General features: G+C 36.3%; 1 protein-coding gene across 2 annotated transcripts in view; it reads right to left on the reverse strand.

Moving 5' to 3' along the window:
- Window positions 1-1,475: 1,475 nt before the first annotated feature.
- The window catches only part of LOC121377273 (pejvakin-like), a 34,301-nt gene continuing 17,144 nt past the window's right edge, over window positions 1,476-18,632 (reverse strand). For both annotated transcript variants that reach the window (XM_041505202.1, XM_041505201.1), the window contains exons 4-7: window positions 13,723-13,844; window positions 10,312-10,443; window positions 8,025-8,180; window positions 1,476-2,152 (exon numbers count right to left, since the gene is read on the reverse strand). In XM_041505202.1, the coding sequence (XP_041361136.1) occupies window positions 1,952-2,152; window positions 8,025-8,180; window positions 10,312-10,443; window positions 13,723-13,844 (611 nt within the window). In that variant the 3' untranslated portion in view covers window positions 1,476-1,951. The remainder of the gene's footprint in view (window positions 2,153-8,024; window positions 8,181-10,311; window positions 10,444-13,722; window positions 13,845-18,632) is intronic.

Here is an 18,632-nt window from a genome sequence, read left to right on the forward strand (position 1 = left end):
TTAATAATTTAAATCGACGTGCTCTAGTGGTGTCGTTTTACAAAACAAACTTTATGACTTCCTCTCAGATTTGTTTCTATCATATTGTGACCAATATTCACACGCAACAGTTCTACAATTCTGTCCCAGCCAAAAAATTGGAATCTCCTCCGAAATGTTCTTTTTATCATATTGTGACCATTTTCAAGTAGCTTTTAAATATTTTGCCAACCAAAAAATTTAAATCTCACTCAAATTTCCTATATGTCATATTGTGACCATTTTCAAGTACCTTTTAAATATTTTGCCAAACAAAAATATTTAAACCTCTCTCAAATTTCCTTCATATCATATTGTGACCCTTTTTAATAACTTTTCAATACTGTTCGAATAAAAAGACCCCCCCCCCCCCCTCCCCGAAAACCTATGATTGTCTCTCAAATATTCACATGTAAACAATACTGTCACAAGAAAAACAACAAAGAAACTCAATTTTTCTTGTCATATTGTGACCATTTTCAAACATTTCTTAAATATTGTGTGAACCAAAATATTGGAATCTTCTCTCAGACATTCGTTGTATCACTTGTGTCCATTTTATTAATATGTCTTAAATACTGTCCCAATAAATTGAAAAAAAGCAAAAGAAAACCTATAAAACAAATTGAAATCGTCTCTGAAAACTTTCTTTGTACACGTATCATTTGTGTTCATTTTCAAAACATCATTTCAGTTGATACAGTCAACATTAAAAAATAAAAATAAATAAAGTCTCAATTGTCAAATATATATTGTGATAATTTCAAGTTTATCTTAACCACAAAATTGCAACAACTTTCCAATATTGTCCCAACCAAAAAAAAAAAAAACTTGGAATTTTCTGGTTGAATTATTTTCATACTGTATAAATTTTGGTACTTTTGACATCCTATTTGGTCTCTTAAAAAGCGAGCAATACTAAACAAAAGCTCCTGCATATTGTCCCAACCAAAAAATCATTTTCTCTCATATATTTCTTCACTGTCAGCTGATCCAATTAAAAGCGTGTGGTACCAAATGACATCTCTAAAATGTTAGTTGTCCCAACAAAAAAATGGAATTTTCTCTCAAATATTTCTTCATACATGTATGCATACATTTTGTCTACTGACCTTTCCAATGCAACTATTAGGTGCCATAAAAATCATGTAAAATGTCCTATCAAATTATAACAGTTACCCTAATAAACGGTCCCAATAAAACAACCCTGGAATGTTTTCTTGGATATTTTTTCGTTTCATATCTTTATCATTTCAACGTCAACATTTAGTCCCATAAAAAGCTTGCAGTACCAAATATAAGTTCTGAAATATGGTCCCAACAACAACAAAAAAAACACCCGAGGATTTTCAAATATTTCATTGCATCGTAAATTAATCTTTTCAATGCCATTATTTCATCCCATAAAAATTATAACTCTGAAATATTCTCCCAAACAAAAAGACAAGAATTTACTCTCAAAATTTGTTTTTTTATTCGTACACTATTTACTGATTTTTTCAGTGTCACTATTTGGTTCCATAAAAAGCATGTAGTACCAAACAACAGTTCTGATATACATGTAACTGTTAAAATATAATAATAACTTGACATTTTTTCTCGAATATTTCTTCAAGTATCTTAGACTTTGTTTATTGTTTTTTTTCAACACTACTATTGAGTCTCACAAACGACAAATCTGAAATATTGTCCCAACGAAAAAGCCTGGAATCTTTCTCTCAAATATTTCTTGTACTTTTGTATACCAATCTTTGGTCCCGCTATTTCGTCCCATAGAAAGCATGCAGTATTAAATCGACAGGCCTATCTTCTCAAATATTTGTTCATATCATACAAAAGTCAGCTCTGAAATATTGTCCCAACCACAAAAAACTGGAACGTTCTCTCAAATATCTCTTCTTATTGTACTTTTGTATACTGATGTTTGCTCCCGCTAGTTGGTTCCGTAAAAAGCGTGCAGTATCAGTCGACAGGCCTTGATGCCGATGTTGTCGCGGGAGAACGTCATGGTGTCGTCATCGACCGTCATCTTCAACGCCTCCACCAGTTTCTTGGCCGGGTCCGTGGACAGGATGGATCGCTCCTCGGCCGACAGCGCCACACTCTCACCCCCGCTACACTCTGTCTTCCTCAGCTGAAATAAATCAAGAAACGTAGAAAGTTTGAGATTTATTATATATACTTACAAAATAAAACTTGATCGATCCTAGACTGATCATGCATTTAACACTTTACCAAACTGGCCTCGGTGGCATTGAGGTAGGCCATCGGTCTACAGGCTGGTAGGTACTGGGTTCGGATCCCAGTCGAGGCATGGGATTTTTAATCCAGATACCGACTTCAAAGCCTGAGTGAGTGCTCTGCAAGGCTCAATGGGTAGGTGTAAACCACTTGCACCGACAAGTGATCCATAACTGGTTCAACAAAGGCCATGGTTTGTGCTATCCTGCTTGTGGGAAGCGCAAATAAAAGATCCCTTGCTGCTAATCGGAAGAGTAGCCCATGAAGTGGCGACAGCGGGTTTCCACTCAAAATCTGTGTGGTCCGTAACCATATGTCTGACGCCATATAACCGTAAATATAATGTGTTGAGTGCGTCGTTAAATAAAACATTTCTTTTAACACTTTACCACTGGGTTACGTCCATCAATTCTGATGACAATGAAAATATATTTACCTGAAAATATACATAAGCCTGGTAATGAAGAGAATGGCCACGACGAACAATATTTTATGGAAAAGTAGTCTTCATTTGCACTTTCTACCAGATAATGTGTAAGAGAGTTTAAAGGCATACTGTCACAGATTTAAGGACCTTATTTCTCTAAAAATGGATAATAAATAAAAATTACATTATAACTGTTGGAAACCAAATCTAGCTATCGCATCACCTTAACTGGACCATGATGGAGTGAAATCCATGTAAACCCTCTTGGCAATTTTAGTTTTTGAATTATGGACCATTGCCATAATTCAATTATTTTTACAAAATGTCATTAATAAATGGAGTATGGTGGTTATGAAGATGGTTGAATAAAGTACATTTAGGGACTGTTCTGATAATACTTTGTTAGACCATTAAATAGGTCAGTGGTCTGTGACAATATGCCTTTAATTTGTAAGTATATGATATGTACTATAATATATATTATATTATAATAAATAATTAACTAAGAAAAGTAAGGTAAGACAATTGAAAGTTCCATGGCAAAACACATGCAGTGGAACATTGCCTTCAGTTGGTTAATTGCCAAGGTAGATTAATTACTAGACTAGTATATATATAATATCGAAGGAAGGAAATGTTTAATTTAAAGACACATTGTATTTACAGCAGTGTTCTAGATTAAAATATTTGGGCAGTATTCCAGTTGGATACTAACATTTCAAAATCTGGTATCCCACCTGAGAATTTAGTATTATATGGTATGCCGGTGGAATACTGGGTTCTTGAAGTCTGGTATCCAAAATTAAATTCTGGTATCCCCGGGATATCGGGATACCGTTAATCTCGAACACTGTACAGTAATATGGCATCAGACATATAGGTAAGGACCACACAGATATTGAGAGAGGAAACCCACTGTCATCACTTCATGGGCTACTCTTTTTGATTAGCAGCAAGGGATCTTTTATATTCACCATCCCACAGACAGGATAGCACATACCACGGTCTTTGATATACAAGTTGTGGTGCACTGGCTGGAATGAGAACTTTATAGGAAGGAAGGAAGGAAGGAAGGAAATGCTTTATTTAACAACGCACTGCACACATTGTATTTACTGTTATATGGCGTCAGACTGGAATGAGAACTTTATAGGAAGGAAGGAAGGAAGGAAATGCTTTATTTAACAACGCACTGCACACATTGTATTTACTGTTATATGGTGTCAGACTGGGATGAGAACTTTATAGGAAGGAAGGAAGGAAGGAAATGCTTTATTTAACAACGCACTGCACACATTGTATTTACTGTTATATGGTGTCAGACTGGAATGAGAACTTTATAGGAAGGAAGGAAGGAAGGAAATGCTTTATTTAACAATGCACTGCATACATTGTATTTACTGTTATATGGTGTCAGACTGGAATGAGAACTTTATAGGAAGGAAGGAAGGAAGGAAATGCTTTATTTAACAACGCACTGCACACATTGTATTTACTGTTATATGGTGTCAGACTGGGATGAGAACTTTATAGGAAGGAAGGAAGGAAGGAAATGCTTTATTAACAATGCACTGCACACATTGTATTTACTGTTATATGGTGTCAGACTGGGATGAGAACTTTATAGGAAGGAAGGAAGGAAGGAAATGCTTTATTTAACAACGCACTGCACACATTGTATTTACTGTTATATGGTGTCAGACTGGAATGAGAACTTTATAGGAAGGAAGGAAGGAAGGAAATGCTTTATTTAACAATGCACTGCATACATTGTATTTACTGTTATATGGTGTCAGACTGGAATGAGAACTTTATAGGAAGGAAGGAAGGAAGGAAATGCTTTATTTAACAACGCACTGCACACATTGTATTTACTGTTATATGGTGTCAGACTGGGATGAGAACTTTATAGGAAGGAAGGAAGGAAGGAAATGCTTTATTTAACAATGCACTGCACACATTGTATTTACTGTTATATGGTGTCAGACTGGGATGAGAACTTTATAGGAAGGAAGGAAGGAAGGAAATGCTTTATTTAACAACGCACTGCACACATTGTATTTACTGTTATATGGTGTCAGACTGGAATGAGAACTTTATAGGAAGGAAGGAAGGAAGGAAATGCTTTATTTAACAATGCACTGCACACATTGTATTTACTGTTATATGGTGTCAGACTGGAATGAGAACTTTATAGGAAGGAAGGAAGGAAGGAAATGCTTTATTTAACAACGCACTGCACACATTTTATTTACTGTTATATGGCGTCAGACTGGGATGAGAACTTTATAGGAAGGAAGGAAGGAGGAAATGCTTTATTTAACAATGCACTGCACACATTTTATTTACTGTTATATGGCATCAGACTGGGATGAGAACTTTATAGGAAGGAAGGAAGGAAGGAAATGCTTTATTTAACAATGCACTGCACACATTTTATTTACTGTTATATGGCATCAGACTGGGATGAGAACTTTATAGGAAGGAAGGAAGGAAGGAAATGCTTTATTTAACAATGCACTGCACACATTGTATTTACTGTTATATGGTGTCAGACTGGGATGAGAACTTTATAGGAAGGAAGGAAGGAAGGAAATGCTTTATTTAACAACGCACTGCACACATTGTATTTACTGTTATATGGCGTCAGACTGGGATGAGAACTTTATAGGAAGGAAGGAAGGAGGAAATGCTTTATTTAACAATGCACTGCACACATTTTATTTACTGTTATATGGCATCAGACTGGGATGAGAACTTTATAGGAAGGAAGGAAGGAAGGAAATGCTTTATTTAACAACGCACTGCACACATTGTATTTACTGTTATATGGCGTCAGACTGGGATGAGAACTTTATAGGAAGGAAGGAAGGAAGGAAGGAAGGAAATGCTTTATTTAACAATGCACTGCACACATTTTATTTACTGTTATATGGCATCAGACTGGGATGAGAACTTTATAGGAAGGAAGGAAGGAAGGAAATGCTTTATTTAACAATGCACTGCACACATTTTATTTACTGTTATATGGCATCAGACTGGGATGAGAACTTTATAGGAAGGAAGGAAGGAAGGAAATGCTTTATTTAACAACGCACTGCACACATTGTATTTACTGTTATATGGCGTCAGACTGGGATGAGAACTTTATAGGAAGGAAGGAAGGAGGAAATGCTTTATTTAACAATGCACTGCACACATTTTATTTACTGTTATATGGCATCAGACTGGGATGAGAACTTTATAGGAAGGAAGGAAGGAAGGAAATGCTTTATTTAACAACGCACTGCACACATTGTATTTACTGTTATATGGCGTCAGACTGGGATGAGAACTTTATAGGAAGGAAGGAAGGAAGGAAGGAAGGAAATGCTTTATTTAACAACGCACTGCACACATTTTATTTACTGTTATATGGCATCAGACTGGGATGAGAACTTTATAGGAAGGAAGGAAGGAAATGCTTTATTTAACAATGCACTGCACACATTTTATTTACTGTTATATGGCGTCAGACTGGGACGAGATATAGCCCAATGGGCCCACCGACAGGGATCGATCCCAGACTGGCCGCGCATGGAGTGGGCGCTTTACCACTGGGCTACGATCAGCCCCCTATATAATATCGAAATCATTGTAATTTTTGGTGAATTGATCTATCTACATGTATTTAGCAAAACTGTCATAGATCACTGTCAACCCCAGAATACTGTTTTCTTATACAATAATAAATTAAGATGACACTGAAAATATATTTATATAATTAGGGCTGCGAGCCATGTGAGTGGCAGATCCCTATTGCTTTTGTCCGGATTATTTTGCTTATCATTCCTCCCTTTTTATTCTGGACAATTTCTCAAGAACCAGAGATCTGAAGCTGTGCAGGATATAAAGGAGAAAAATTGAAGGTTAAAGGGCATGGCAGCCATCTTGAATTTTAAAGATATTTTAAACATTTTTAAAACTGATTTTCTCTGAAAGTATCAAGTCAAATGCAATAAAACTTGATACACATAATGAAAACAAATATAAACAGGGACTATTTTGGATTTATGGTGCCATATTGGAATTCACTTAAACAAGCATATCTGGAAATCAGAAAGAAAGAAATGTTTTATTTAACGATGCACTCAACACATTTTATTTATGGTAATATGGCGTCAGACATATGGTTACAGACCACACAGATTTTGAGAGGAAACCCGCTGTCGCCACTACATGGGCTACTCTTCTGATTAGCAGCAAGGGATCTTTTATTTGCGCTTCCCACAGGCAGGATAGCACAAACCATGGCCTTTGTTGAACCAGTTATTGATCACTGGTCGGTGCAAGTGGTTTACACCTACCCATTGAGCCTTGCAGAGCACTCACTCAGGGTTTGGAGTCGGTATCTAGATTAAAAACCCCATGTCTCGACTGGGATCCGAACCCAGTACCAACCAGCCTGTAGACTGATGGCCTACCACGACGCCACCGAGGCCGGTATCTGGAAATCAGGTGCGTGAATCAGAGTGAATCTTGGTGGAAATGATAAAATAAGAGAGCACATATGAAAGAAAGAAATGTTTTATTTAACGACGCACTTAACACATTTTATTTACGGTTATATGGCATCAAACATATGGTGAAGGACCACACAGATAATGAGAGAGGAAACCCGCTGTCACCACTTTATGGGCTACTCTTTTTTTATTAGCAGCAAGGGATGTTTTATATGCACCATCCCACAGACAGGGTAGCACATATCACAGCCTTTGATATACCAGTCGTGGTGCACTGGCTGGAATAAAAAACAGCGCAATGGGCTCACCGACGGGGATCGATCCCACACCGACCGTGCATCTGGCGAGCGCTGTACCACTGGGCTATGTCTCGCCCCTCAGAGCACACACAAATGCACTAACAACTGGGAAACAAGATCGCCGCCTTCGACCAATCAAAACAGCGCACATGGAACAATATAGATTTTTGCAGAAAAATTGTGTACCCATGTTTTTTTGGTTTGCCCAGTTATTCATGCCACATGTGATTGCATAGGATCAAGCATATTACAGGTCAGTTCAATTTGTACATGGTGGACATCTTGGATTTTAAAGTATTTAAAATGGTGTGTGTCTGTGTGTTCGTTTGCGTGTGTGTGTCAGTGTGTGTATCTCATGTGTCTGTGTGTATCTCATGTTTCTGTGTGTGTATATGTGTGTGTGTGTGTATCTGTCGGTGTGTATGGTGTGTGTGTGTGTCTGTGTGGTGTGTGTGTGTGTGTGTGTCTGTGTCTGTGTCTCTGTGTGTATCTCGTGTCTGTGTGTCTGGTTTAGGGGGTTTCACTGTAGTTACATACTATTTGTAGCAGCAGTCTGGCCGTGCTGGAATTGTCCAGACAGTCAGCCAGTGCGTGTATCTCATCATCTTCTAGCTCCTCTAACAAGGACATCAGCAGCTGACAGACCTCAAACATGTCTGAACACTCAAGAGGATATTCCACAGCACCATTCGTCTGGAAACAAAAACGCAATAATACAAAAAATTATATAGTTTATTTTCAGTGGAAACTGAGGCGGTTCAATCCTGCGACGCAAGTAACTTCAAGCCAGCACTCGACCGACTGAGCTAAATCCCACTAAGTTAAAGGGACATTCCTGAGTTTGCTGCAATTTTTAAGATGTTATCGACTACCAGAGACTTTTTAACAATTGTAATTACATATCAAATATATTTTTCTGCATAAAATATTAGTGGCTGCATATTAAACGTGTTTCTGATCGTTCTAATATTTGTATTAGGTTAAATTTTATTTTATTTCCTAAAATATAAGTTATATGTACGAAATTATTTGAAGACAAAATCCAGTTTGGGCTTCTTACAAATATTAAGTCGACCAGAAACACATTGAATATACAGACACTGATATTCTAAACAAGAAAATATATTCAATATGTAAGTTTAATTGTAGAAATATTTTATTAGTCGGAAACATCTTACAATGCAGCAAACTGGGAATGTCCCTTTAAGAGAGAGAGAGAGAAAGAAAAAAATACCTTGGTATGGAAGCCCGTTAAGTTGAGAGAGACAAGAGAACGTTACCTTGGTATGGAAGCCCGTGAAGTTGAGAGAGACAGAGAAAGTTACCTTGGTATGAAAGCCTGTGAAGTTGAGAGAGACAAGAGAACATTACCTTGGTATGGAAGCCCGTGAAGTTGAGAGAGACAAGAGAAAGTTACCTGGGTATGGAAGCCCGTGAAATTGAGAGAGACAGTAGAATGTTACCTCGGTATGAAAGCCCGTGAAGTTGAGAGAGACAGGAGAAAGTTACCTTGGTATGAAAGCCCGTGAAGGTGAGAGAGACAAGAGAACGTTACCTCAGTATGGAAGCCCATGAAGTTGAGAGAGACAAGAGAAAGTTACCTCAGTATGGAAGCCTGTGAAGTTGAGAGAGACAGGAGAAAGTTACCTCGGTATGGAAGCCCGTGAAGTTAAGAGAGACGAGAGAATGTTACCTCGGTATGGAAGCCCGTGAAGTTGAGAGAGACAAGAGAAAGTTACCTCAGTATGGAAGCCTGTGAAGTTGAGAGAGACGAGAGAACGTTACCTCGGTATGGAAGCCCGTGAAGTTAAGAGAGACGAGAGAACGTTACCTCGGTATGGAAGCCCGTGAAGTTGAGAGACGAGAGAACGTTACCTCGGTATGGAAGCCCGTGAAGTTGAGAGAGACGAGAGAACGTTACCTCGGTATGAAAGCCCATGAAGTTGAGAGAGATGAGAGAACGTTACCTCGGTATGAAAGCCCGTGAAGTTGAGAGAGACGAGAGAACGTTACCTCGGTATGAAAGCCCGTGAAGTTGAGAGAGATGAGAGAAAGTTACCTCGGTATGAAAGCCCGTGAAGTTGAGAGAGACAAGCGAACGTTACCTCGGTATGAAAGCCCGTGAAGTTGAGAGAGACAAGGGAAAGTTACCTCAGTATGGAAACTCATGAAGTTAAGAGAGACAGGAGAAAGTTACCTCGGTATGGAAGCCCGTGAAGTTGAGAGAGACAAGAGAAAGTTACCTCGGTATGGAAGCCCGTGAAGTTGGGAGAGACAAGAGAACGTTACCTCGGTATGAAAGCCCGTGAAGTTTAGAGAGACGAGAGAATGTTACCTCGGTATGAAAGCCCGTGAAGTTGAGAGAGATGAGAGAAAGTTACCTCGGTATGGAAGCCCGTGAAGTTGAGAGAGACAAAAGAAAGTTACCTCGGTATGGAAGCCCGTGAAGTTGAGAGAGACAAGAGAACGTTACCTCGGTATGAAAGCCCGTGAAGTTGAGAGAGACAAGAGAACGTTACCTCGGTATGAAAGCCGTGAAGTTGAGAGAGACAAGAGAAAGTTACCTCAGTATGGAAGCTCATGAAGTTAAGAGAGACAGGAGAAAGTTACCTCGGTATGGAAGCCCGTGAAGTCGAGAGAGACAAGAGAAAGTTACCTTGGTATGGAAGCCCGTGAAGCTAAGAAAGAGAGACACAAACGAAGCCCATAAAGTTAGAGAGAGAGAGAGAGAGAGAGAGAGAGATAGACAGACAACTACTTCGGTATGGATCTTGAAGCCCGTAAAGTTAAGAGAGAGACAAAGACATCTGCTAGAGAAAGTTACCTCGGTATGGAAGCCCGTGAAGTTGAGCAGTGGCATAAGTTCGTCATCCTCTGTACCGATCTTCTCGTTGAGTGTCGTCAGGTTCGTCGATCTTCGTATTCCCGCATCTATGAACGTCTCCGCTCTTTGCAGCTGAAACACAAACAATGTCAATACATGCAGCGTAATTCATTTTAATTTATTTTCATTCTTACAAAAGACAAATTTTAATTGCAGCTTAAACACAAACAACGACAATACGTACATGGGGTTTAATGCATTAATTTTAATTTATTTTCCTGCTTACAGATGTCAAATTGTAATTGCAGCTTAAAAACAAACAATATCAATACATGTGGCTTCATCCACTTCAATTTATTTTCGTGCTAACATAGGTTAAATTTTAATTTGGAGGAGACGTGGGAGAGGAATACATGCATGTTTCTTTTTCTTTAAAAAAAGCAAGGGCTCCAAGACAATTGGAGGGGACACCAAGCCTCCAAGGCAAAACTGTGTTTAGTTACTAAAAACTGATATTAAAAAGAAAACTTTTTCAAATTGTTTCGCCAAACCATCAGTTCTTTAATTTGCCAACTTTGTTCTCTTTTTTTTTTGCAATTAAGAATATATATACAGCATGGAATATATGGAAAGGGCAAGGTGGCAAGCCAAGTAGGGCAAAACTTAATTTGTTCTTGCCATCGACAATGTCCTACGTTTGGGGCAGAATGGCAAGTAAGAATGGGAACCTCGACACTTGTCATCGATGACGTGGAAACATATGAACCTTGCATGCCCATACATCCAGTTTAATTTAGGTTCAAGCACACTGTTCTTGGCACACAGCTAATTTTTTCATTAGTAGCAAGGGATCTTTTATTTACACCATCCCATAAAGTTAAGAGAGTTAAAGTTTGTTTTATTTAATGACACCACAAGAGCACAATGATTTATTAATCATTGGCTACTGGATGTCAAACATTTGGTAATTCTGACAAGTAGTCTTATAGAGGAAACCCGATGCATTTTTCTATTAGTAGCAAGGGATCTTTTATTTGCACTATCCCATAGACAGGATAGCACATACCATGGCCTTTGATATACCAGTCATGGTGAACTGGTTGGAACGAGAAATAGCCCAATGGACCCACCAACGAGGATCGATCACACATCACTGACATACAATAATTACCATCAAACATGAACATCATTATATATGGGTGAAATTATTTTGATAGTCAGTATAATTATAATGTTCAGAATCAACAAATGCCCACTTGTCATTACATTCTTATAAGTCATATCTATAAACGAAACTGCAGGGGTTCAAAAAATTACTTGCCACAGAGCAAGTGCCAACCAGATATTCACTGGCCCCATATATTTTTCCACTTGCCCATACTTCTTAAGGTAACCAATTGTGTTACTCCTATTTAATTTAATACTGTGCTTAATAGTGTAATAATCGTGAAAGTAATTGGTTTAATTGCACAAATAAATAATTTTGCCAGTAGGTTACAACACTTACCTAGGAAGTACTAAATGTATATGTCTGTCCAGTAGTATCAACTGTCTTCTCTATTTGTTGATTTAAATTTTACTTTTTAATTAGTATCCATTTGTTGATTTAAACTTTGTTATTTGTTTGGTAGTGTCCACTTGTTCATCTAAATATAATTATTGTGTCGATGTATGCCTTAGTGACCACTTGTATGACCGTGGATGTTGTGAGATCCCTTTCCACTCGTGAGCCATTCATGGCTGGCATTGGTTCGAAAATGTTTTGGGATTTTGGCCCATGTGTCATTATTTTATGTAGGCCTATATTATTTAACATTTTGTGCCCCAAAACACTTCTCTGGGGGTGTTTTTACTCTGTTAATAGCTGAGAAAAGTATCTCGCAAACAGTCGTGGCTGGGTTCAAAGTAAACTGGAGCTCTGTTATTTTTCAAATGTTTTTAAATAGTGCAAACTTTGTAAACAACAGCCGGGGAGGGGGTGTACATTTGTATTTAATTTATTAACTTATTGAGCATAATTTATTTGTTAAAAACTATTAATAAAGCAGAAAAAAGAGAATATATTCATGTATGCTTAGAGGGCATCGCACCATCATGATTATGACGAAGGGCTAATGAAATATAACTTCACCTTACCCGTTCATTTTACACGAATGTAGATTTACATTTGTAAAGTACTGAAAAAACATTAAGTATGTTCTGCTACAAGGTTTATTATATCTAAACTAAAATGTCTTGCAACTATTATAAGAATACAGTTCATAATATTTATGCTCTGTTCAAATGAACTCAGAAGTTATAAACTTGCTTTACGTTCATTTGCAAGGAGCAGATTCCGGAACCACGTTAACATCTAATTTAATTTAAATATGACAATTTTAAACTGTATCCCACCTCATTTACCATGTTTGCAAGGATTAAACATTATGATTGCACACACAAGGCATGTATACTTTATTTTTATATAAGCTGTAAAGCGTATTGGATGTTATTTCTAAGTTTGAAGATCATCGAACCGATTACTTGTAAGAATTCAGTCGAAAGTTCAGTGGCGGAAATTACCAATCTTAGTCGATAGTATAAGGGGAATAACTCTAAAGTTGTTATTAAACTTTTCAACACATTGTTTTCCATTTTGGTGTGTCAACACACTGGCAAGAGTTCTGATCGTTCCAGCATTTAGGGTTCGGGTTAGTTCTCCAAAGAGCTATGTAAATGCTCGCATGATCGGAACTCTTTCCAAAGGTTTTACCAAGATTTGTAACAAAATTTAAAAAAGGTTTTAGGTATTACATTAGTCACTTGTCATCGGGCATATGCAGTTAACATAATTACGGCACGGGCGTCGGGCAATGGGATTTTTGAACCCCTAACCTGTATATAAAAAAACCCCACCAAGAACATACATATCCGAGATGGCAAATGTTTGGAAGTTACACGATTCCTTTAATGATTCTGAAATCTTCCTTTCTCTTCCTATAATGTTCAAATTAAACAACTGCCCATTTGTCATTACACAGAGAATAACTAATTAATGATGTCGGATATCTGCTTTATGCTGTGAAGATAAGAATAGGAAATTCCGCAACGCTCTCCCAAGCGGAATTTCTCATTTGGCCTAAACAGGATAAAGCAGATATCCGACGTCATTAACTAGTTATTATCTTTATCCTCAAGACCATAAAAATTAAGGGGAAAAGCTATTATTTCTGTTATTTCAGCCAAATTGTACGATGACCTAGAGGTCAAATGAGCGATTTTGTAATGTAGCTATGCATGTGACGTCAAAAGTCATATTATGCTAGTAGCAGGATATGACTTCGCTTTATCCTTCATCATATTTTGTCAACAGAAACAGTGGTTGCAGGATGAAAAAAAAAAAAAAAAAAAAAAAAAAAAAAAAAGTCATACCAGGTCTGAGATGGGTAAAACCAGTTTTGGAAGTTCCATGATTCTTTTTATGATGATTCTGAAATCTTCCTTTCTCGTATCATCGAGATCCATAAGGCCTTTAAACATTTGTGTTTCACAATCTGAAAAACATAAAACAAACAAGAGTACCAGTGAGGTACATGATACGTCCATAAGGAGTTTGATAGAAAACCATCTATAGATATTAATGAATATGTTACAGGTAGTACTAAACCAAATCACTTCCCGCTGGGTCAAAGTTCGAGGTGCACCCAACGTTTGATAGAGAAGTGAATACCACAAGTCCTGTGATTGGTTATAAATGTGAGTGTGTTGGTTGTAAAAAATAAGTTTCATTTGGGTAAAAAAAATATGCAATTTTATTTCATCTAGTACCAATGTGTCAAGTAGCCTTGTGCTTGAAACATGTATGGGGTACCTGTAAAAAAAAGTACTCGAATTTTGTGCGGAACTAGGGTAGTCATAGACGCTACCCGTTATCTCAGAAACAAGCAGCATGACCCCCGATTTTTTCTGATTCACTTTAAGTGTGAGGGGTGGTAGTATTTATATCCGTGGCATTTATGTTGATTGATACGCTGCAGGTAGGAGTTTTAGCCACATATGTTACTATTGTCGTCTATGGAAATTGATTTGGTAGTATTTATATACACCCTATAGCACATATTCAGTGCATAATAAAAAAGATTATAATTTTGTCATTTTATTTAATCAATTTATACTGGTTGATTAATTAGCCATCACTCGGCCATGCAAGTTCACAATGACCTTGACCGTGACAATAATCTCTGTACATGGCTCTGAATGGAGTTTGAATCAAAGTTAGCACTGAGGAAAAGTTGGTTTTGGCCTATAATTCATACTGTAAAAATTTCAATAATTTCTTTTTACATGGTATTTGACTTGCCATACACAACTGCTCTTAAATATGGTATTATATATAGGCAACCTGAACTAAGATTTTAATAGCAATTTATTTTTATATTAAAAATAGCATTTGCCAATAGTGGGTTAATGTCTTTAGTTTCCATTAACATACATGTAGTTAATTTTTCATGTATGAAATTCTGAAAACTCAAATTTGTAAAGAACTTGATTTTTATTGTCATTTTGAGATATTTATAGGGTGCTATGGTATATTTTAGACAAATTTGTAGTTTTATGCAAAATTTAAAGTAAATTTGAAGAAAAACTTTACCAAAAACATAATTAAATTTGTTGTCACTATTTTGCCTTCTGTTCTTATTTATACATAACAATAAGGTTGTTAAACATATACTTAGATCTCCAGATCATTTTTTCTTTCTTAATAATCACTTAGTTAGCTCTCATGAAAAGCATTTTGAGTTTATACTAGATTCAGAACCAATTTGTTTCAGATTTGATTATCTGCCTTGGATTAAGTTGATAATTTATTTTATTGTTAAAGCTGTATTACCGAATGTTTCTAGCTAATAAAATGTTGGATTACAGATTGTAGGAATACATCCAATATACATATTGTATTGATCTGGATTAGTAAATAATGCAAGAAAATAGATGTTCGGATAATTTTGTCATTTAAAAATAGCTTTTTTCAGTAATTTATCAAAAATAAATGTGTGAAAGCTACATGATAATTCCAGATATCACAACTATTAAAACCCCCAACTACAGTAGGCTATGAATAAAATATAGTCAAGAATATTGGTGGCTGGCAATGGTTTTGATAATTCATTATGAAAATCAGTATGGCCGAAGGAATAGAAATTGCCACACCTGGTAACTTGAAGACACCCACACCCAGCATACAGGATTTCCTCCCAACACTAATGTTCAGGACATTAAGTCATTACTTCATACAGGTACAGTCATGTTTGTGTTTCCTTCCTCAGACAGTGTATTTTTTTAATATTGATATTTCTTTGATGTGCCTGTTAAGGTCTTCATAATCTAGGGGTCAATCAAGTGCATGTGTTTTAATGGAATTCTTTAAAGGGGTAGAGGTACTCTGACTATCTTTGTTGTCTCTACATATATACCTGAGTACACACACCCAACTGAAAGTAAATATCTTCAGGAGTTTTATTTTAAAACATTTTGTTGTTTAATATGACATATTGCATTTGTACAAAACTGTGTGCAATATATAAGCCTTTTGAGGTGTACATTATATTAGGTTGCACTGTAGAAACAACAGTTTCAGTGAGGTTGTCAGTTTATGTCAGAATACACCAGACACTGGTTGTAAAAAGAAACATACATGTAGCTGGACACTTTTTGAAAAATGTATGTTATCAGTATAGGTAGTACTAAACCAAATAACTTCCGGCTGGGTCATAGTTCGAGGTGCACCCAACTTTTGATAAAGAAGTGAACACCACAAGTCCTGTGATTGGTTATAAATGTGAGTGGGTTGGTTGTAAAAAATAATAGTTTCATCTGGGTAAAAAAAATATGCAATTTTATTTCATCTAGTACCAATGTGTCAAGTAGCCTTGTGCTTGAAACATGTATGGGGTACCTGTAAAAAAAAGTACTCGAATTTTGTGCGGAACTAGGGTAGTCATAGACGCTACCCGTTATCTCAGAAACAAGCAGCTTGACCCCCAATTTTTTCTGATTCACTTTAAGTGTGAGGGGTGGTAGTATTTATATCTGTGGTGTTTATGTTGATTGATACGCTGCAGGTAGGAGTTTTAGCCACATATGTTACTATTGTCGTCTATGGGATTTGATTTGGTAGTATACACCCTATACAGATATGATTCAATTCTAATTATGTGAAATGTTTGCAATGGGATGGATGAATAGTTTGTTTTGGACCAACTACTGATGATACTGTATCCATTGGAGAAGGTGCTGTCTGACTAATGAAGTTATTGTTCTTTATTAGAAAGGGAAATTTTGTTTAGCATGGTTACTCTGGTGACACTTTTATATTGGAAGAGAAACAGTTTATATAATGTTAACAATACAGAACTGCCAAGAAATTAGCATAGTATTGTCGGTGCTGTATTGTATCAGTGACCCATTAATTGTATTTGTATGCAAGATATGGTCCAGACAAGGATTTACTGTTATGTACAGTAGACCATGAAAAGTAGGTCACAGTGACCTAGTAATAGTATACTTCAAGTTCTTTATTCACATTAAGCTTTGCAGCTCATCTGCAAAAATACATTACCACAGGAGAACAAAATTCAATAAACAAGAAAACATACATCTCACATGTAACAAATAAACTACACACATACGGAAAATGCCTTAAAAATCTTTTGTTCTTAATTTAACTGCTTTATATAAATATTTTCCAAAATTACATAAAGTTTTAGAATTTTGTACATAATTGCAGTAGCTTAAAAAATGATGGCTTTTTCCAGTAATATGTTTTAATGTATTTTTTTCTCAAATTGTATATAAGGGGCATTTTAAGATAAAATGAAACTCATCTTCCATAACATTTAAACAGTGAAAACATAATCTATCATGTCGCTGTGTATGACTATATATGCCAGTTTCAATTGCTAACATATGAGATGACATTCTACATTTTGACACATATTTTCTATAAAGTACTGGAAGTGGTTTCCGTAAATAAAATTGCAGATTGAATGTATCTGTAAAATATTTGTACATAATACATTTTGGCGAAATATCAATTTCACTTCTAATATATTGCATAGCTTGGTCTAGAATTCTGTTTGATTACAGATAAACATCCAGGATATAGTACTTGATTAAACCATATATCCCACAAACCCAAATTAATCAATTCATTTTTAATATGGTATACCCTGTTTTGTTCTTTATAATTTTCTACTCGTCATACAAAAATTCAGAACAATTCTTCAATATACAATTAGATGTCACTAACAGCTTACACCAGTATTTAATCATATTATATATCCGCTGGTATCTTAATATACAACACACCGTCATCCCAAGTTGTTCTTACATGTGAGGTCTGATGGTCCTGTATGCATGTGTATGCAAGATATGGTCCGGACAAGGATTTACTGTCATGTGCAATAGTAAATGAAAAGTAGGTCACAGTGACCTAGTAATAGTACGCAACACCCTGCCATCCCAAGTTGTTCCTATATATGAGGTTTGATGGTCCTGTATGCAAGATATAGTCCGGACAAGGATTTACTGTTATATGCAGTAAACCGTGAAAAGTAGGTCAGTGACCTAGTAATAGTATGCGACACACCGTCATCCCAAATTGTTCCTACATGTCAGGTTTGATGGTCCTGTATGCATGTGTATGCAAGATATGGTCCGGACAAGGATTTACTGTTATGTGCAGTAGACCATGAAAAGTAGGTCACAGTGACCAAGTAATAGTACGCGACACCTCGCCATCCCAAGTTGTTCCTATATGTGAGGTCTGATGGTCTTGTATGCATCTGTATGTAAGATATGGTCCGGACAAGTATAAGTTAACAGACGGACATATGGACGGACGATGCCATACCATAATATGAAACATTATAGATGGGCGTATAAAAACCAACAGTTTGATGTACAGAGGACAGCTTTAAAGGCACATTCCTGAGTTTGCTGCAATTTTTAAGATGTTATCGACTAATAAAATGTTTCTACGATTAAACTTACACATTAAATATATTTTCTAGTTTAGAATTTTAGTGGCTGTATATTAAACGTGTTTCTGATCGTTGTAATATTTGTACTAGGTTAATTTTCATTTTATTTCCTAAAAAATATTTTTTCGTACGTACGAAATTATTTGAAGACAAAATCCAGTTTGGGCTTCTTACAGATATTAAGACGACCAGAAACGCATTGAATATACCGACACTGATATTCTAAACAAGAAAATATATTTAATATGTAAATTTAATCGTAGAAATATTTTATCAGTCGGAAACATCTTACAATGCAGC

Source organism: Gigantopelta aegis, chromosome 7 (genome assembly GCF_016097555.1).
Source record: "Gigantopelta aegis isolate Gae_Host chromosome 7, Gae_host_genome, whole genome shotgun sequence".
NCBI classification, from domain to species: Eukaryota; Metazoa; Mollusca; class Gastropoda; order Neomphalida; family Peltospiridae; genus Gigantopelta; species Gigantopelta aegis.